This window comes from Bos indicus, chromosome X, assembly GCF_029378745.1.
Source record: "Bos indicus isolate NIAB-ARS_2022 breed Sahiwal x Tharparkar chromosome X, NIAB-ARS_B.indTharparkar_mat_pri_1.0, whole genome shotgun sequence".
NCBI lineage: Eukaryota > Metazoa > Chordata > Mammalia > Artiodactyla > Bovidae > Bos > Bos indicus.
Window position 1 is genome coordinate 82,326,891 of NC_091789.1, and position 21,940 is coordinate 82,348,830.

The 21,940-nt window shown below is 41.4% G+C and overlaps 1 protein-coding gene across 1 annotated transcript in view; it reads right to left on the reverse strand.

Moving 5' to 3' along the window:
- SLC16A2 (solute carrier family 16 member 2) overlaps positions 1-21,940 on the reverse strand; it is a 132,247-nt gene that overhangs the window by 13,704 nt on the left and 96,603 nt on the right. The window contains exons 2-3 of the mRNA XM_019956352.2: positions 4,660-4,804; positions 470-920 (exon numbers count right to left, since the gene is read on the reverse strand). Of these exons, the coding sequence (XP_019811911.2) occupies positions 470-920; positions 4,660-4,804 (596 nt within the window). The remainder of the gene's footprint in view (positions 1-469; positions 921-4,659; positions 4,805-21,940) is intronic.

Here is a 21,940-nt window from a genome sequence, read left to right on the forward strand (position 1 = left end):
AAGCTTAATAGAGTTTTTTACTGTATTTAGGGATCTTTTGGTACCTTTATAAGATTGTTACACATTATGAAGGTAGACAGATCTAGTATACATTATTTCCTAAACAAAATTACTTGACTACAAACACCAGCATTCCTTAAGACACTCTCTTAGAAAACCCTATTGTTGGTTCATCTAGGGGCAGTCTCCTGTATTTCAGTGATGCTTATCTTCTCTTGAGCATCCATCTAGATTTATCAGTAGGGGAAACCATAGGCATAGGCCTTTCCCTAAGGAACGTCCTCCATTTCCCACTGAGGTCTTCTCTCAGCCTGTGCTGTTTCCTACTCTCCAAATACCTCTTTTGTCTTTTTTCAAAGATCCTAGCTCTGCCCTTTCAATGTCCTCTGCTTCTACCCTCTGAACTTCAGGCAGATTACAGGCAGCTTTTTGGGGTCAGGTAGGGTAGACCCACCCTGGTATTTCTCACCAGGTGTACATAGGGAACGAAGTAGCCAAGGGCAGCAGCAGCGATCCCGAAGGCCCAGATGCGGTAGGTACGTTGGCGGAACACTCGCATGTTGAAGTACTTCCTGAGCTGAGCCAGAAAGCGTTGGCACAGGGTGTGGACACCTCTCTTGCTTGGGGTGTCTTGCGAGCTCGGCAGGAGGGGTCGGTAGGTGAGTGAAAGCAGCGTAAGAATAAACATAAAGGTACTCAGCACCTGGAAGGTTTGAGCGAGCTTGATCTTAGCCCCCAGTGTTTTGATGAGGAGGGGGAAGGATATGGAGAAGATGCTACTCCCAGCAGACACCACACCATTGGCCAGACCCAGACGGCGTTGGAAGTAATGGCCCAGGATGACGAGAGATGGCTGAAAGGCGAAGGAACAGCCACAACCAAAGAGAATCCCATAGGTGAAGTAACGCAGGCTTAGTGAGCTGTGGGAGAGACACCAAGAGCTATTCTCAGAGGCCTGACCAGCAATTTACCTGCCCTTCTCGGCTTCTCCCCCCCCCCCCCCGCCCCACCAACCAAGATCTATATCCCCCACCCTTAACCCACAGCCCCAGTTACTGCTGACCCTCAGAATAGACAAGAAATAGAACCTTCTGATCCCCATTTTATAGATAGGGAGACAGAGTTTCAGAGAAGTAATTTACCCAAGGTAGCATACTGGGTGCTTCCCTGGTAGCTCAGCTGGTAAAGAATCCACCTGCAATGCAGGAAACCCTGGTTTGATTCCTGGGTTGGGAAGATCCCCTGGAGAAGGGATAGGCTACCCACTCCAGTATTCTTGGGCTTCTCTGGTGGCTCAGATGGTAAAGAATCTGCTTACAATGAGGGAGACCTGGGTTTGATCCTTGGGTTGGGAAGATCCCCTGGAGGAGGGCATGGCAACCCACTTCAGTATTCTTGTGTGGAGAATCCCCATGGACAGAGGGGCCTGGTGGGCTACAGTTCATGGGGTTACAAAGAGTTGGACATGACTGAGAGACTAAGCACAGCACAGCATAACTGGGGATGAGCAAAGCTTGGACTTGTCTCTAGGCCTGTGTGACTCTAGTTTGAATTATAGGGCCCCATCAGCACTATTCAAAAGAAAGCCACAACTATCCTATGCAAAGTCTAGATGAGGGGCTACAAGAGTAAATTAGTGGCTTAGAGAGAACAGTTTCACTGCTCATCTAGACAACATAGGTAGGGTGGTAACTAAAGCTTTATCCCAAGTAACAAGAAAATTCTGCAAGAAGCCAAGATTCTGGATGTTTGAGACCCTCCATGGTACTTTTCAGTGTCTTTCTCCATGCTCAGGGCCCTTAATATTTCAGAGAGTGGTTGGTGGTATCCTCAGAGATACTCCTTCCCCAACCATGCCCATGGTCTGGATATCCCCAAACCCTTTACTCCAGGCCCTAAATAATCTCCATAGGGATCCTAAGATAAGGAGTTCCTTTAACTTCTGAAGCCTGGCTCCTGTTCCTGGACATTATATGGACTAGTTTCCCAGAGTAGCTTGGCTACTTGGTGGGAAATGGGACCTCAAAAAAGTTATTGGCCTGTCCAAGTAGGACAAGTTCTGGCTAAAACTCTTAGGCTCTGCTTTGGCCATAAGCTTCTATAACAGAAGGCAAAGTATCAGAATGGAAAAGGCTATGGGAAGGTCAGCTTGGCTGGCCATCTGCCATCAGATGACACTGGCATAAACTAGTAAAAAAATGTGTTTTCTTTTTGATACTTCCACATATTTTGCAATACTTTTTATCTGGCCACTTAATAACATAGTGCTTCCCATGGTCAGGCAGTTCCTCTTCATGAATAGACTAGTCCTCATACTAAAGGACTGGACCTATGGCACAGAGATGAAGTGGTGCTAGCTCTCATGACTCTAAGACAATCACCATCATCATTGCTTTCCATCTATTTGCATTCATTGGGTATGAGCAAGGGCTTTGGTTTCAAAAGGGTTGCCTCTGCTTAGAACACATAGCTAAGCCAATTGCTCCTCTTCTGTCAAATTCCTTGGGGCTTCCTTCCATTAGAATAGAGGTACCCTTTGGGATTGACCCAAGCTAGGGGCCTTGCTAAGGGAAATGCATTATGAAGGTCTGAAGCAGACATTCAGGGAGGGGGCCAGTGGGAGTAAAGCATGGGATTCTATTCAGGGAGCTGTGTAGTGGATCTATTTCTACCTGCACCCTGAGGCAGGAGGCCCCTGAGTAGGCTTGCTAAAGCCCTGCTCAAACTTCGCCCCATCTCACACCACCCAAAGGAACTCAGAGCCCTGATTTAGACACAACAGGAGAGATGACTTGGAATTCTAGCCATAAACAGAACCATATTCCACTGGATGTGAGGCCATCCAGAAAGTTTCTTGGCTCTAAAGATGTTCTTACAGAAAGGGCAAAGGGAGTGGGGGAGGAGCTTAAGGGCTGGGGAACAGTGTGCCTAAAGAAGAATGCCAGGAGAAAGCACATATGAGCTCTTTCCCCTCCTGTAACTGAGCTCATGTGGATTGGAAAGAAAATGGGATCCGTATGTTGCTAATTTGTTTACACTTTGCTCTGCTTGGCCTTAAAAACAGGCCGCTGCTGAGTAGCACTGAGGCTGGAGCTGCTTCTGAGGCCTAACTCCTTCCCACAAGAAGCAGGCACCAGCCTGCTGAGGGCAAATGAGGCCGGCCACCAGAGGGGTCCTGAAAAGATTTGGAGCTGCAGCCCTGGGAGGGCTGAGCAGATTACAGACAGGATGTGGTTTTCCCTGCCTCTGTTCCAATTGGATAGAACCAAGCCAAGAAACTATTGCAGGCCAGACCCAAGCTCTGCTGGAGGGTAGACTGGGCAGCCAGAAATGCTCAAGTCATAAAGTGGGCTCAATCTCACAGGGCCCAGTTGTGGCAGAACACGATTATCATTCTCTGCTGTGAGTGGATCCTTAGGCCTAGAGTGCATAACTATGGTCCTCTGGGAAGCCAAGCTCAGAAAACAGGTCTCTGACAAGTTAGCCATGTCTCCAGGTCAGCATTCTCCTACACCCGGAGATTGGAAGTAGGTGGTACCATAACTTCCAAAGTGTCTTTGGCAGAAAATTATTGGAGTTCTTTTGGAAAGCCATATTCCTCAAGCTGTGGTGGAGTGTTTTGCCTTCTCCCCTCTCCTACAGATATGCTTCTGGAGAGCAGCAGAGATAAGGAGAATATGAACTTGTAACCTACTGCTTGCCAGACACTGACCGAATTCTGCCAGTGGGATCTATGGGACCAGAATTTGAGTTTACCAAGTTTAGGTCTAGTTGGATAGCTGGGTGTTGGGTCTGTATCTCAGTGAGGGATGCTGCTGAATATCCTTTCTCATGCCCAAGATGTGAATCTTTATCTGTCCCAAACTGTCCTAACATTTGTTGTTGTTTAGTCGCTAAGTCATGTCCAACTCTTTGCTACCCCATGGACTGCAGCAAACCAGGCTTCCCTGTCCTTCACTATCTCTTGGAGTTTGCTCAAACTCATGTCCATTGAGTTGGTGATGCTATCTAACCATCTCAAGAACCCACTGCCACCCTCTTTTCTTTTTGCTTTCCATCTTTCCCAGTGTCAGGGTCTTTTCATTGCCATGCAGAAATGGAAAAGGATCAGAAATGCCAAACAGCCCTGGGCTCAGCTGACCTCTTTTTCAGCATAAGATTACCCAAGAATCCTCTAATGGTAGGTGTTCACATGGTCTTACTCTAGATTTTCATCCCTAGGAGGGCAGTTGAGGTCATGAGATGTGTGGCATATTGAAGGGAAATAGAATGGCAGAGTGGAAGACACACCTGAAAAGACCTGATCTAATTTCATGTTGTAGATATAAAAATTGAGGCCCAGAGAGGGAAATGATACTCATCAATTGTTCCATTGCCATTCAGTGGCCAAAATTGAACCTGGGCTCAGTTGTATGAATGCCCAAGCTTAAGCTTCTCTTACCACTTTGGAAATCTTGAGTCCTCTTTGGGTATATTCCCTACCAATATGTCCTTGGGGACTCTACTTAGATAAATCCCATTGAACAATAATTACTGGGAGCAAGGTATTTGAAGACCCTACATGGAAAAGGCCACAGGGGATTCTGTAATGAAAAGAGTGTCTCCATTTGAGACCCAGAAAAAAGCCAAGGGCAAATGGCCAGCAATTCCTAGACTTACCTGGTGAAGGAGCTGGTATGGAGGCCAATGAAAGCAACAGCAGCCCCTGCAGTTGCTGTGATTCGGCAGCCCAAACGATCAGTGAATATACTCACAATGGGAGAACAGAAGAAGATCATTCCCATTGACAGGGCTCCTACCCATGCTGCAGAGAAAAGAAGCACAAAGACATCTTAGTTTAATGTGGTACCTGGTGGTGCATCTGGTATGTCAGTTCTTCTCTGACCTTTCACAGGGGGCATTGTGTTGGCCTGCACTGCCAGCCTGTTAGTCCCTAATGGCCAGAGAGGTTAGGCAATTTTCAAAGTTCCTGTAACAAGGCAATGTGAGAACCAGGGGTCTAGTTCATAAGCATACCCAGAACTTCAAAGCTGGGGCAAGAGGCCTTTAAAGATCAAGTCTGTGGTAGAGATGTCTAGCTAGCTACCACACAGCTGCACTACATTTCTTAGCCTGTTTCCTGTGGCTATTTGGTATGACCATGTTACAGAATTCTGACCAATAGAATGTGGGTAAAAAGGACACATACCACTTCTGGGTTTGGACCATAAAAAGACTCCCATGATGTTTCTGTTTTCTTGGGGGCCATAATGGCAGTGACCTTGGATGCCATGTATTAAGACTGGAAGAACTGCCATCAGTTCTGTCTGGGACCCTGAATGGAGTAGAGTTCCTCCTTTCTCTCCAGTCTGGAACCCTTGCCCTGAACGTTACCTAAGAATTAAACTTCTTTTCCTTTAAGATACTGAATTTTCGAGGGCTATTTGTTATAGCAGTTAAATAAACACAAACTAAGACAAAGAGATTCCTCTACTACCATTTTATTGATAAAGAAACAAGTCTAGAAATGTGAAGGGACTTGCCAAATATCACATAGCAAGTTAAGTGGCAGAGCTGGGCCTCAGACCTAACTCTCATTTCTACTCCAATGTTCATTGTATTATATCTCTAATTAGGATTAATGAAGCTCCCATCATTGGAAGTGTGTAAGAGGCTAGATATAAAACAGGGGATTCAACCACTGGTGTCAGATTTGGACTAGCCAGCATTTCAGGCTTCCTTCCAGGGATACTAAGCCAGATTTATAGCCTTAGGCACTAGGCTACTTGGTTTCAGTGCCAAGGAACATGAAAGTTAATTAAGCCTTTAGAAGCTTAGGTAAGATTTGTCTTGGTCACTGGAACAGTCCTATGAAAATGCTAAGACTAAGGAGTAAGGAAGGCCACAGACAAAGGCCTCCTGGAATTGACACAGGGCAGGTTCAGGAGTCACACAAAGATTTATAAGGACACTGTACAAGAGAGTCATATAACCCTCCTGCTGAAATTCTTCATCAGAGCCCATGTTTGGCAAATCCCTGGGATGACCCAGAGGGATGGTATGGGGAGGGAGGTGGGAGGGAGGTTCAGGATGGGGAACACATGTACACCCGTGGCGGAATCATGTCAATGTATGGCAAAACCAATACAATATTGTAATTAGCCTCCAATTAAAATAAATAAATTTATATCTAAAAAGTAAAAAAAAAAAAAAAAGAAAAGAAGAGTTTACTCTGTTTATAAAGGCTCTTAAGTGCTTGTAACAATCCTCAACAGGGAGGAAGAGATTTGCCCTTTTACTTAGATTCTTGCTCAGCCATCAGAAAGAAAGCCCAAGCTTTTTTTTGTTTGAAGGCTGTTACCAAGTTTCATTGTGAGCCTCTCTTTTCTAGGCTAAATAATCTTAGTTTCCCTAACTTTTCTTCTTAGCTTTAATTCCTAATTCTGTAATTCCTTTGAGAGCTCTCCTCTGAGTATGTTCCAAGTCTTCATCATCATCAAAGAGTATTCACTGAGTGTCACCCGAACAGCAAGCCAGGCCAGCTTCTGGCTCTCTTGGATTGTGCAGCCCCAGAAGGGCCAGAGGAGTACAATCTGAGGTTAGACAAGTCTACTGTCTGTGTCTCTTACCTCAGTACCTAATAGGTTGTTCAGATCTCCACTGGGAATCTTTATTTTGCTAGGGGTGCCATCTTAAGTCTTAGTGGCTGGCTCCAAAAGCACTGGACTGAGACAGCAGGAGACCTGAACTCTCATCAAAGTTTTACCTTACACCTTTCAGTTTCACCTCTTATCAGCTATGGGACCTTGAGCAAGTCACACAGCACTCCTCTAATCCTCAGTCTTCTCATTTATAAAATGGGGATTGAAATTCTCCACATGCCTTCTTTAAAGTTTTTTTTAATGTAATGATTATCAAATGTGATCATATGTATGAGAGCTTTGTAGATATCAATAATCACACCATATATAAAAATTAATACAAATGGATCAAGTAAAACAACATTTTTAGAAGCGAGTATAGGGGAAAATCTTTCTAGCCTTTAGTTAGGCAAAGATTTCATAATTACCAAAAGTATGATCCATTAAAAAATCAACACTAGACTTCATCAAGATGTAAAACTTCTGCTCTTTGAAAAATACTGTTATGAACATGAAAGGGCAAGCCACAGACTGAGAAAAATATTTATGACACACTTGTCTTATAAAAGTCTGGTATCCAGAGTACAAGTGTGAGTTGACACTCATAACTCAGTAAGAAGACAGCAAACAATCCAGTTTAAAATATGGGCAAAAGATTTGAACAGACATTTTACACACACACAAATGCATGACATGAATAGCAATTGAGTACATGAAAAGATGCTCAATATTATTAATCATTCAAGAAATGCATGTTAAAACCAATACCCCTGTATAACCACTAAAAAAGCTTTTTTTTTTTTAAAAAAAAAAATGACAATACCTAGTACTGGTGAGGATGTAGAGGAACTGGAAATCTCATACAATGCTGATGGGAATGTAAAAATGGTATACCTGCTTTGGAAAACAGTTTGGCAGCTTCTTAAAAGTTAAACATACAATTACCCTATTATCCTGAAATCAGTCTCTTGGGTACTTAGCCAAGATAAAAAAAAAATTATATTCATAAAAAAACCTGTACCTAGATGTTTTTGAAGATTTTTCATAACTGCCAAAATGTGTCAATAACTCAAAATGTATTTCAACTGATGAATGGATAAATAAGTGAATATACATTAATATAGTGGAATACAACTCTGCAATAAACAGTAATAAACTACTGATACATGAAATGACTAGAACAATTATCAAAGGCATTATGCTAAGTGAAAAGAAGCCAGACACAAATGATTCCATTTATATGTAATTCCAAAAAAGGCAAAACTGTGTAGTCAAACAGATCAGTGAATGCCAGGAGGAAGGGTGAGGGGAAATGACTCATTATAGAGGAGTATGGGGGAACTTTTTGGGGTAATGAAATGGAGTGATGAAATGTTATATATCTTGACTGTAAGTAGTGGTATTCTTTTGTCAAAATTCATAGAATTGAGCATATAAAGAGTGACTATTACCATATGTAAATCATACCTCAATAAATCTGTTATAGAAAAAAGAGAAGAGCAAAAGGGGCAGAGAAGCAAGAAGTGTGAGTGGGTGATCTCATTTATGATATATGTATTTTTAATCTGGCCAGATTTAAAAAAAAATAGTTCAAATGTATTGAACAAAAACGAAAAATTAGTTAAATTTGGTAAATTATCTTACTCATATTTTATCAACTACAACTCACCATTATCTGGCCCTTCTGAAAATATCTAAAATACAATGAAAACTGATGATGATTGGGCTTTAAAGTATCTTTTGCACAGCCAAAGAAAGTTTAAATTACATTGGATATAGCTTTTTATGTTAATGACATATATTCATCATTATGATATCATATAGAATATTTTCACTGCTGTAAAAACTCATGCTCTGCCTATTCATCCCTATTCCCCTCCAAACCTCTGGCAAACACTAATCTTTTTACTGTCTTCATAGTGTTGCCTTTTCCAGAATTTTATATAATTGGAATCATATAGTAAATAGTCTCTTCAGATTGGCTTCTTTTACTTTCATACATTTAAATTTCCCCTATACCAAAACCTGACAAAGATGCCACAAAAAAGAAAACTACAGGCCAATATCACTGATGAACATAGATTCAAAAATCCTTAACAAAATTCTAGCAAACAGAATCCAACAACATATTAAAAAGATCATACATCATGACCAAGTGGGCTTTATCCCAGGGATGCGAGGATTCTTCAATATCCACAAATCAATCAACATAATATGCCACATTAACAAATTGAAAAATAAAAACCATATGATTATCTCAATAGATGAAGAGAAAGCCTTCGACAAAATTCAACATCCATTTATGATTAAAAAAAAAAAAAAAAACCCTCAAGAAATCAGGAATAGAAGGAACATTCCTCAACACAATACAAGCTATATATGATAAACCCACAGCAAACATTATCCTCAATGGTGAAAAATTGAAAGCATTTCCCCTAAAGTCAGGAATAAGACAAAGGTGGCCACTCTCACCATTACTATTCAACATAGTTTTGGCAGTTTTGGCCACAGCAATCAGAGCAGAAAAAGAAATAAAAGGAATCCAGATTGGCAAAGAAGAAGTAAAACTTTCATTGTTTGCAGATGACATGATCCTCTACATAGAAAACCCTAAAGACTCCACCAGAAAATTACTAGAGCTAATCAATGAATATAGTAAATTCGCAGCATATAAAATCAACACACAGAAATCCCTTGCATTCCTATACACCAACAATGAGAAAACAGAAAGATAAATTAAGGAAACAATTCCATTTACCATTGCAATGAAAAGAATAAAATACTTAGGAATATATCTACCTAAAGAAACAAAAGACCTATATATAGAAAACTATAAAACACAGGTGAAAGAAATCAAAGAGGACACAAGTAGATGGAGAAATATACCATGTTCATGGATCGGAAGAATCAATATAGTGAAAATGAGTATACTACCCAAAGCAATCTATAGATTCAATGCAATCCCTACCAAGCTACCAATGGTATTTTTCACAGAACTAGAACAATTAATTTCACAATTTGTATGGAGATACAAAAAAACCTCAAATATCCAAAGCAATCTTGAGAAAGAAGAATGGAACTGGAGGAAACAACCTGCTTGACTTCAGGCTCTACTACAAATCCACAGTCATCAAGACAGTATAGTACTGATTCAAAGAAATATAGATCAATGGAACAAAATAGAAAGCCCAGAGATAAATTGATGTACCTATGGACACCTTATCTTTGACAAAGGAGGCAAGAATATACAATGGAGAAAAGACAATGTCTTTAACAAGTGGTGCTGGGAAAACTGGTCAACCACTTGTAAAAGAATGAAACTAGAACACTTTCTAACACCATACACAAAAATTAACTCAAAATGGATTAAAGATCTAAATGCAAGACCAGAAACTATAAAACTCCTAGAGGAACACATAGGCAAAACACTCTCTGACATAAATCACAGCAGGATCCTCTATGAACCACCTCCCAGAATATTGGAAATAAAAGCAAAAATAAATAAATGGGACCTAATTAAACTTAAAAGCTTTTGCACAACAAAGAAAATTATAAGCAAGGTGGAAAAAAAAAAAAAAACCTTCAGAATGGGAAAAAATAATAGCAAACGAAGCAGCTGACAAAGAATTAATCTCAAAAATATACATGCAACTCCTGCAGCTCAATTCCAGGAAAATAAATGACCCAATCAAAAAATGGGCCAAAGAACTAAACAGACATTTCTCCAAAGAAGACATACAGATGGCTAACAAACACATGAAAAGATGCTCAACATCACTCATTATCAGAGAAATGCAAATCAAAACCACAATGAGGTACCATTTTATGCCAGTCAGAATGGCTGCTATCCAAAAGTCTACAAGCAATAAATGCTGGAGAGGGTGTGGAGAAAAGGGAACCCTCTTACACTGTTGGTGGGAATGCAAACTAGTACAGCCACTATGGAGAACAGTGTGGAGATTCCTTTAAAAACTGGAAATAGAACTGCCATATGACCCAGCAATCCCACTGCTGGGCATACACACCGAGGAAACCAGAATTGAAAGAGACATGTGTACCCCAATGTTCATCACAGAACTGTTTATAATAGCCAGGACATGGAAGCAACCTAGATGTCCATCAGCAGATGAATGGATAAGAAAGCTGTGGTACATGTACACAATGGAGTATTACTCAGCCATTAAAAAGAATACATTTGAATCAGTCCTAATGAGGTGGATGAAACTGGAACCTATTATACAGAGTGAAGTAAGCCAGTAAGAAAAACACCAATACAGTATAATAATGCATATATATGGAATTTAGAAAGATGGTAATGATAGCCTTGTATGAGAGACAGAAAAGAGACACAGATGTATAGAACAGTCTTTTGGACTGTGTAGGAGAGGGCGAGGCTGATATGGTTTGGGAGAATGGCATTGAAACATGTATATTATCATATGTGAAATGAATCACCAGTCCAGGTTCGATGCATGATACAGGGTACTCGGGGCTGGTGCACTGGGATGACCTAGAGGGATGCTATGGGGAGGGAGGTGGGAGAGGGGGTTCAGGATGGGGAACACGTGTACACCCGTGGTGGATTCATGTCGACGTATGGCAAAACCACTACAATATTGTAAAGTAATTAGCCTCCAATTAAAATAAATAAATTTATATTAAAATAAATAAATAAATTTCCCCCATGTATTTTCATGACTTGAAAGATTTTTTTTCATCACTGAATAATATTTCTTTGTCTAGATGTACCACAGTTTATTTATTAACTCACTCCCTGAAGGAATCTTGGTTGCTTCTACATTTTGGCAAATTATGAATATAGCTGCTATAAATAGATGTGTATAAATTTTTGTGTTGATGTATGTTCTTGACTCATTTGGTTAAACACTAAGGAGCATGCTAAATTGTATGTTTAGATTTGGAAGAAATTGCCAAGCTTTCTTCCAAAGTGGCTGTACTATTTTGCATTCCCAAAAACAATGAGTGAGAGTTCTTGTTGCTCTACATCCTTACCAGCATTTGGTGGTGTCAGTGTCCTAGATTTTGGTCATTCTGATAGATATGTAGTGGCATCTCATTGCTTTCATTTGTATTTTCTTTTTTTAATATAAATTTATTTATTTTAATTGGAGGCTAATTACTTTACAATATTGTGTTGGTTTTGCCATACATCAACATGAATCCACCACGAGTGTACACGTGTTCCCCATCCTGAACCCCCCTCCCACGTCCCTTCCCATACCATCCCTCTGGGTCATCCCAGTACACCAGGCCCAAGCATCATGTATCATGCATCGAACCTGGACTGGCGATTCGTTTCAGATATGATATTATACATGTTTCAATGCCATTCTCCCAAATCATCCCACCCTCGCCCTCTCCCACAGAGTCCATTTTCTTGATGACATATAGCATTGTGTATCTTTTAATATGTTTATTTGTCATCTATATATTTTCTTTGATGAGCTGTCTGTTAACGTCTTTGGGCCATTTTTTTTTTTTAACTGGGTTGATCATTTTCTCATTGCTGAGTCTCAGGAGGTCTTTGTACATTTTGGATAACAGTCCTTTATCAGATATGTCTTTTGCAAATATTTTCTCTCCATCTGTGGCTTAGCTTCTCATTCTCTTGACATTGTCTTTTGCAGAGCAGAAGTTTTAAATTTTGATGAAGTCTGGTTATTTCTTTCATGGATTACGACTTGGTCTTGAACCTAAAAAGCTGTAATCAAACCCATGGTCATCGAAGTTTACCCTAAGTTATCTTCTAGGAGTTTTAGAGTTTTGTGCTTTATATTTAAGGGCTTCCCTAGTGGCTCTGATGGTAAAGAATCTGCCTGCAATGTCTCCTGGAGAAGGGAATGGCCACCCACTCCAGTATTCTTGCCTGGAGAATTCCATGGACAGAGGAGCCTGGCAGGCTATAGTCCATGGGATTGCAAAGAGTCAGACATGACTGAGCAACTAACACTTTCACTTTCAAAGAACTAAACAGTGTTTATACTATAATAGTATTTCATGAAAGATATAAATTGAGTCATATAATCTGTGACTTTTTGAAACTGGCTTTTTCACCCAGCATGATTCCCTGGAGATATATATTTGAAGTTACTTGTAGACAGCTTATGGTTGGGGTATTTTTTTTCCTGCCAATCTCTGTTTTTTATTTAATGTATTTAGACCATTTGCAAGGACAATCATTGATTTGTGAGAGTTGGACCATAAGGAAGGTTGAGTGATGAAGAATTGATGCTTTTGAATTGTGGTGCTGGAGAAGACTCTTGAGAGTCCCTTGGACTGCAATATCAAACCAGTCAATCCTAAAGGAAATCAACCCTGAATACTCATTGGAAGGACTGATGCTGAAGCTGAAGCTCCAATACTTTGGCCATCTGATGTGAAGAGCCAACTCACTGGAAAAGACCCTGATGCTGGGAAAGATTGAAGACAAAAGGAGAAGCGGGCAGCAGAGGATGAGATGGCTAGAAACATTACTGACTCAATGGACATGAATTTGAGCAAAGTCTAGGAGAGAGTGGAGGACAGAGGAACCTGATGTGACAGAGTTCATGAGGTTGCAGAGAGTTCTTTCTTCCTTCTTGATGATCCAAGATTCCATTTTCTATTGTTTCCTTTCTGTTTGGAGAAATTCCTTTGGCCATTCTTTAAAGGTAGGTCTGCTGGTGGCCATTCCTTAAAGGTAGGTCTGCTGGTGACAAATTCTCTTGGTATTCATTCATTTGAAAATGCCTAGATTTCCTCCTCCTTTCCTGAAGCACAGTTTGACTGGATATGCAATTCCGAGTTGACAGTTTTTTCTTTTAGAGCTTGAAAAATGTTTTATCACTTCTTACTTCTGCCCTCTGTGTTTTGTTTTGTTTTGTTTATGAGAAATCCACTATCATTTGATGGCTTTTCCCTTAATTAGGGTATCACTTCTCTCTCAATATTTTCAAAATTAGTGTGTGTTTATATTTCAGAACTTTGACTCTGATGTGTTTTGGCATAGATTTCTTTGAGTTCATCCTCTTTGTAGTTCATTAGCTTCTTAATACTGTAGGTTTGTCTTTTGTCAAATTTGGGAGATTTTCAGCCATTATTTCTCTGAGTAATTTTTCAGCTGCACCTTCTTTCTCCTCTCCATCCAGCACTCTTATGATGACAGGAACATTACATCTTTTGTTATAGGACCACAGTTCTCTGATGCTCTGTTCATTTTTTAAAAATTTATTTCCCCCTCTTGTTCACATTAGATTATTTTATTGTTCTATCTTCAAGTTTACTCATTCTTTCCTCTGCCCTCTCCATTATTTAATGGAACTCATCCAGTGAAATTTTTAAAATTATCATTATTTCAGTTCTATGTTTTAGTTCTAAAATTTCCATTGTTTCTTCTTTATATTCTCTATTTAGTTGCTGAGACTTAGTATTGTTTCACTCATCTCAAGTATGATTGTAATTGCTTATTAAAGCATTTTAATAGTGGGTGCTTTAAAATGCTTGTCATGAACAAAATTTATATTTAAAATGTTTGTCAAATAATTTCAACATCTGTGTCATCTTAGTGTTGGTGGCAGTTAATTTTCTTTTCTCATTGAAGTTGAGATTTTCTTAATCTTTGGTGTGACAAGTGGTTTATCTGTTGTACCTTGGGCATTTTGAATATCATAAGGCTTCATGTCTTACTTAAACCTTGTGTTTTAGTAGGCCTACTATGACAGTGTGCCAGCAAGGTATCTCCTCATTATTTCTAGATAGGGTGGAAGAGATGGGGATGGAAGTCCAGGTTCCCTGCTTAGCCTCCATGGATACCATGGGGAGGATAGGTGCATTGTTATGGTGAGCAGGGGTTGGTGTTCAAGATCCCCACTTGTCTTCCTCTGATACTTAACTGGTTGTGAGAGGTAAGAGTCTTTTCTTATTATTTTCCATGTTGCTTCAACGGATCGTATACTGAGTGATGCTAAATGTCCTAGTTTCCTACTTGGCATTCACTGACACCATCTTTGTACCTCTTCAGAAGTGGGGGGAGAACTGGAGGTTACAGTCTAGCAAGGGTGAATGTCCAGTCTCCCTGCATGGTCTCCACTGACACAGTGTTTTAGGAATAGGCCTTGTTGCCACTAAGAGGGAATGAAATTTCTGGCTCCCTACTCAGTTTTCTCTAATACTACCTTGGAATGGTAGAGGGACAGATTAGGGCACCTTGTTACAACTGGGTGACTTTATAAGTCGAGTTTCCTTATTAGGCCTTTTTGGTAAAGGTCAGAAGAGACACATTTTTCCCCATGGTGTTTGGTTGGAGTAGAGTGGCTATTGTCTAAAACTTTTCTGTCTTGCTAGGCTGCTCCTTTCTTGGTCTTTTGGTTAGAGAAATCAGGATTTTCTTGGTGCTCATTTTATCTGTCCGTATTGGCATTTCCCAGTTGTAAGTTTCCTCAGCTCCCTGTATAAGATATATGAGGCAAAAAAAACCAAAACCAAAAACAAAACACAGTTAATTCACCACTGTGTTGTTCCTTGAGTCTTGAGATACTTAGTCCATCAGCTTTCTTCTCTTTACCTTTCAGTCTTCTTATATGTGTTTTATATTTAATGGCCAGTGCTTTTAGCCACACTTCATGGGAGGTATAATAGGGAAAATTACTTTGATATAGCTTTTGATGCTAAACGTACATTTTAAAATGAAGCTATTCATCTGTTTAACAGTTATTTAACATCCTCTCTGGCCCAAACACATAGCTATCCTACAGCACTGAGGGTGCTAAATAAGTGACATAAGGTCTTTGTGGTCAAGGATCTCACAGTAGAATAGGGGATACTTTTTACATAGAGCATTCCCTGGGTCAGGAAAAATCCCTGGAGGAGGAAATGGCAGCCCACTCTAGTATTCTTTTCAGGAAAATCCCATGGACAGAAGAGCCTGCTGGGCTACAGTTCATGGGGTTGCAAAGAGTCACATATGACTGTGCACCCACGCATGCACAAAAATGTATAAATCACATGGTTTAAGACCAGAATAAAATTTTTATTTGAAGATTTTCAGAGAGGTCAGACATTCTAAGTGAAAAGAAAAGTTGCTAGATTAAGGATGTATGTGTATGTGCTCAGTCACTCAGTCATGTCCAACTCTTTGTGACCACATGGACTGTAGCCTGCCAGGCTCCTCTGTCCATGGGATTTCCCAGGCAAAAATTCTGGAGTGGGTTGCCATTTCTTACTCCAGGGGATCCTCCTGATCCAGAGACTGAACCTGTGTCTCCTGCATTGGCGGTTGAGTTCTTTACCACTGAGTTGCCAGGGAAGCCCCTCAACTTCTAGTGTGTGTGTACATGCTAAGTTGCTTCAGTCGTGTCCGACTCTTTGAGACCCTGTGGATGGTAGCCCACCAGGTTCCTCTGTCTATGGGATTCTCCAGGCATGAATACTAGAATAGGTTGCCATGCCCTCTTCCAGCAGATCTTCCTGACACAGGGATCGAACCCACACCTCATTATGTTTCCTGCATTGGTAGGCAGGTTATTTACCACTAGCACCACCTAGGAAGCCACCAATTTCTAGTACCAATTCTAAAAAAGTACATACATATGCTCACCATAGTTCTAAAAAATGTGAAATCCTTGTATTACCAATAGATGCAGGGAACTTCACATTGCATTCTTGAAGAGGCAGAATTCCATTTGCAAGAGGGCCATCTAGTCCTTCTGCCTTGAATGGAACAGCTCCCTCCCTGCCCTCATGGTTCAGAGTACAGGGACCACAGGATGGGCTTTCTGAGCCACACACAGCACATGGTGAATCCTCAATACACGGTTGGCTTGCCATGAAGGAAAGAAACATCACACACACACAGCCCAAGCACCCAATGAGGAGGGGCAGGGCAGCAGGGAACAAGAATGTGGCTAACTGGAGAGAAATGAAACAGAGCAGAACTGCAGGATCACCTGCTCAGCTCCCGAAGGCATGATAGGACAAGCCATGACAGGAGGGTCAGACTGGTCCTTAGGGGCAAGGGAAGAACCATCTCAGTGGCCTGGAGATGACAAATCTTTTCCTTGGCTAAGAACATATGAGTCAGGGGCTCAAGCATCCCAAGGATGTTCAAGGCTGGACAAGGTCCTTCTTATCCCCTTGGGGCACCTACTGAGAGCCAACAGGACAAGAAGGCCACCTGAAAACCAGGCTGACAGTGCTCACCCCATTGCCACATAGCTGGGTCTCCTTTCCTCCTCAGAACAGTCTATCCTAAGCCCTCATGCCCCAAGTAATTCAACCAAAGAAGCAGTCCTGGAAGGGAGCAATGGCCCCAGGAGAAAACCCAGCTTGTGCCAGCCCCAGGATGCACTAATGACTATGCCCATTCCAAATCCTGAAAGATGATGCTGTGAAAGTGCTGCACTCAATATGCCAGCAAATTTGGAAAACTCGGCAGTGGCCACAGGACTGGAAAATGTCAGTTTTCATTCCAATCCCAAAGAAAGGCAATGCCAAAGAATGCTCAAACTACTGCACAATTGCACTCATTTCACATGCTAGTAAAGTAATGCTTAAAATTCTCCAAGCCAGGCTTCAGCTATATGTGAACCGTGAACTTCCTGATGTTCAAGCTGGTTTTAGAAAAGGCAGAGGAACCAGAGATCAAATTGCCAACATCCGCTGGATCATGGAAAAAGCAAGAGAGTTCCAGAAAAACATTTATTTCTGCTTTATTGACTATGCCAAAGCCTTTGACTGTGTGGATCACAAGAAACTGTGGAAAATTCTGAAAGAGATGGGAATACCAGACCACCTGATCTGCCTCTTGAGAAATTTGTATGCAGGTCAGGAAGCAACAGTTAGAACTGGACATGGAACAACAGACTGGTTCCAAATCGGGAAAGGAGTTTGTCAAGGCTGTATATTGTCACCCTGTTTATTTAACTTATATGCAGAGAACATCATGAGAAATGCTGGACTGGAAGAAACACAAGCTGGAATTAAGATTGCTGGGAGAAATATCAATAACCTTAGATATGCAGATGACACCACTCTTATGGCAGAAAGTGAAGAGGAACTAAAAAGCCTCTTGATGAAGGTGAAAGTGGAAAGTGAAAAAGTTGGCTTAAAGCTCAACATTCAAAAAATGAAGATCTGGTCCCATCACTTCATGGCAAATAGATGGGGAAACAGTGGAAACAGTGTCAGAGTTTATTTTTTGGGCTCCAAAATCACTGCAGATGGTGACTGCAACCATGAAATTAAAAGACGCTTACTCCTTGGAAGAAAAGTTATGACCAACCTAGATAGCACATTGAAAAGCAGAGACATTACTTTGCCAGCAAAGGTTCGTCTAGTCAAGGCTATGGTTTTTCCTGTGGTCATGTACGGATGTGAGAGTTGGACTGTGAAGAAGGCTGAGTGCTGAAGAATTGATGCTTTTGAACTGTGGTGTTGGAGAAGACTCTTGCGAGTCCCTTGGACTGCAAGGAGATCCAACCAGTCCATTCTGAAGGAGATCAGCCCTGGGATTTCTTTAGAAGGAATGACGCTAAAGCTGAAACTCCAGTACTTTGGCCACCTCATGTGAGGAGTTGACTCATTGGAAAAGACTCTGATGCTGGGAGGGATTGGGGGCAGGAGGAGAAGGGGATGACAGAGAATGAGATGGCTGGATGGCATCACTGACTCGATGGACATGAGTCTGAGTGAACTCCAGGAGTTGGTGATGGACAGGGAGGCCTGGCATGCTGCTATTCATGGGGTCGCAAAGAGTCCGACAAGACTGAGCGACTGATCTGATCTGATCTGATGTCCTTCCCTGGTTGCCCACCATGAAGAATCCTCTGCAGGATACTGTGACACAGTGGCCTCTGTCTCCACATGTCTCCTCCTTCTCTTGCTCACTACTGGATCTCTCTGTCTCAGGAGATCTCCCCACAAGTGATCAAGAGAACATACTCTCCCCCAAGTTCACCCCATAGCCAGGCGCTTGCTCGGACAATGGCTTACTAAGAAGGAAGGGGCAGGGATCTTGGGCCACTTCTGTCCCCCAACTTGGCCACCCACCCATCCTGGATGAGGCAGGAAAATGATACCAGACTCCATGCCCCTTAGTCTTTCACAGAGCTTGGAGGGGTAAAAAATGTAGCTGTGATTTGAGCTCCCAGAAATGGAGACCACATGAAATGTTTGTGGAGAACACAGCCAGAGGACCTACAGCACCATCAACACAGACCAGAGCTCTGGATAGCTGACTCCCCAGAGAATGGATGACAGCAAACATAACTTAATCAGAGGCAGAAGACTCACTCAGGCCCCCAGTGACATGCCTGGGAGAGATATGCCCACCTTCTCCTGGCCACGAGTGCAGTCAGATGCACTCAGCACAGCAGACAGGGGAAGGGCCGCCAGATAAAAAAGGTAATTTAATAGCTAGATTAATGACTGAAGAAAAATAGCATAATTGTTAGCAAGAAAAGTTATCAGAGGAAATTTTATAAGCAAAAAACAATCAAGGGATGACTATATTTAAAAAAAAGAACCAATAGTGATAATACAAATAATGATAATTATAACCGTGCTGATGATAAAAGAGTGCTATCAGTTATTCTTTATCTTTCTTGCACTTAGTTTCCTTTTTTGGAAAATACAAGACATGTAGAGGTTTTCTAGAATGCTTGACAGTCCTTGAATCAAAGCTAGAGAGTTTTTTTGTCCCACATATTACCCCTGGGCTTTCCTGGTGGCTCAGACAGGAAGAATCTGCCTGCAATGCAGGAGACTTGTGTTCAGTCCCTGAGTTGGGGAGATCCCCTGGAGAAAGGAATGGCAACCCACTCCAGTATTCTTGCCTGGAGAATTCCATGGACGGAGGAGCCTGGTGGGTTTACAGTCCATGTGGTCACAAAGAGTCGGACACAACTGAGCAACTCACACACACACATATTACCCTTGCTCTCATGAGGTAGACAAAGAAGTATTTTTGATGAAGTAGTTGAGATGTGGGAGAGTTCAAAGGGTGAAAAATAAATTTTAATGGGAGATATAGAGGGTCATTATAAAAAGGGTCTTTATATTTATAAAGGGTCATTTATAAAGAGGGTCTTTATAAAAAGACTTGGCAAAATCAGAGATAACACCCCACAGTGTTCTATTAGGCAGAAAGCATTTTTTTCCAGTGAGCAACTGTCCTAAGTGCTAAGCAAGTGCCTAATTTCTGACTAATAAACTTTCTGTACAACGTAGCCCAGGACTTTAAGGATTAAATATGTACAAACCTATCATTCACAATTTTCTGCCAATGAGTCCCAGAGTTCTCTTCAGCTTCAAGTACTACCCTTAAGTGAGTTAAGTACTCCCAAAAAGTTGGCCCCCAAAAGCTCTGTACCTGAAGTGAATACAATGTCTGTATTCATTAGGCACTCCCTCTTTTTTTCCTCTAAGCACCCATTGCCAGCTGGGTTTCTGTTGAGCCTGGGCAGTGCAAAAGCAGAACCCTGGCCTCTCCAGCTCCATTCTGGACCTATTGGCCCTCAAGTTTCCTTATATTCAAAGTCTTTTCACTCAAGTGCCCAATTAGTGCTCTGGCTCCTTACCCAGGCTCACAGGCTAAAGTCTTTGAAATACAGGGAGGCTGCTCAGAAAAGAACTCTAATGTGAGACCAGATTCCCCACTCCTTGGCTGCCAAAAGCCAAACTCTCTGAGCTCTCCCTCTGAGTTGGAAAGGGGGAGAGGGTATTCTAAGAGCCAAACTCTCCAAATAAATTACAGGCTTTCACAAATTCCTGTTACTGTGAGGGAACTAACAAAAGCTCAAATGAGGGAATGATGGAGCAAGGCCAAAGAAAAGGCAAAGCTGGGTAAGGGTGGATGAGAGAGAAAGGTGAAGGGGGGTGACATGAGGGCAAAGCTGTCCCCATTTAAGAGCCCCTGCTTCAGGACAAGGTGAACAGTATGATGAAAGACTAGCAAACAGTATTAGGAGGCCACACTCTGAGGCTTGCTTAGTACCCAATTTCTTAGTACTCAGTTACTGTAGTACCCAATGCTAAGCGGAGAAAATGTCACTATGAATTGGAGTCTCTGTTGCCAGAAATATTCCTGCTTCTGCCCCATCTCCACTGTTATTTAGAGTCCCAAGAACATAGTAAAGAGACTAAACCTAGTTGTGATAAGTGAGCCTAGTAGGAATGGCATAGATAGGGCATGGGGACCATGTGGGGTTGGTGGCAGGTAGCTCAGGACTGTGCTGATGGTATGCTGGCACATCTAGCCAGGTGATCAGCACACCTTAGTAAGATGACTGAAAGCACTGGTGGAATACATTTAAAAGGATGCAAATAAAAGCACTTTAGGGATCAGCTAGGGTGCTGTAAAGAAAAAAATGCAACACTTTGGTCTTCCTTAGGGAATGAGATGGCAGGAGCCCTGCCCATCATTCTCTCTGTGGCTGACTAGAGAGTGACCTTCAACTGAGCTTCATTTTCTGTTTCTTTAGCCTTGTACAGAGCTTAGAGTTAAGTGCTAGGTAGCTATTTTTCCAGGGAATAAATGTAATGCTCTTGTTCAGGAAAGCTGATTCCAAACCTTTTTCCATATTCTGATAAACATTATATTGAGAAGCTTTTACTTCCAGCTTTCAGCCTATCTAAGTCCATTTACTTTGATAGCTACTCACCATCCACTGTGTCTAGAACTCTTCTCCAGATCTGTAACAAGCCTTTATTTAAAAATCCCATAAGTGTTTTCATATTTGTCCTGGCATTTTTTATTTTTTCTCTTCGTTAGAATGTGATAATGTTTTTCTTGGTTGGCACAGCAGTACTGGAAAACATTCTTTTCCAAGCATTCATCATCTAAACAAACCCCATTTTTAACCTTCCACACTTTGTCTTAAAACATGCCAACTTTGATGGGCTACCTACTTTTGAATGTCAAAACTTGTAAAGTCAAATAATCACTGAAAACATAAGTTGTCTTACTACCCTCTTATTACTGTATTTAACCTCCTTCTCTGTGCTGCTGCTGTTTATTTACTTCCATTTTTGGAATCAGAAGATCTAGAAATCAAGTTTCTAATTTTACAAATAGACTGAAGCCCGGAGAGACTCACTTGGAAGTACCCACATAAGGTCTGAAAAGGCAGTCTTTCTAACTTCTGTCTCAGTCCTTAAGGGATGACAGGTTTTACTTAATGTCTTATGGCTACTGATTTGGCAACCACTGGTGTAGGACAGTGGTCAGTTATCTACTCTAATGGCTAATGTATATGAGTGGTGGTTCTTAAACCCAAATCATCAGTGCTTTAGAGGAACTACAGACTGAAACAGTTTCATCAGTT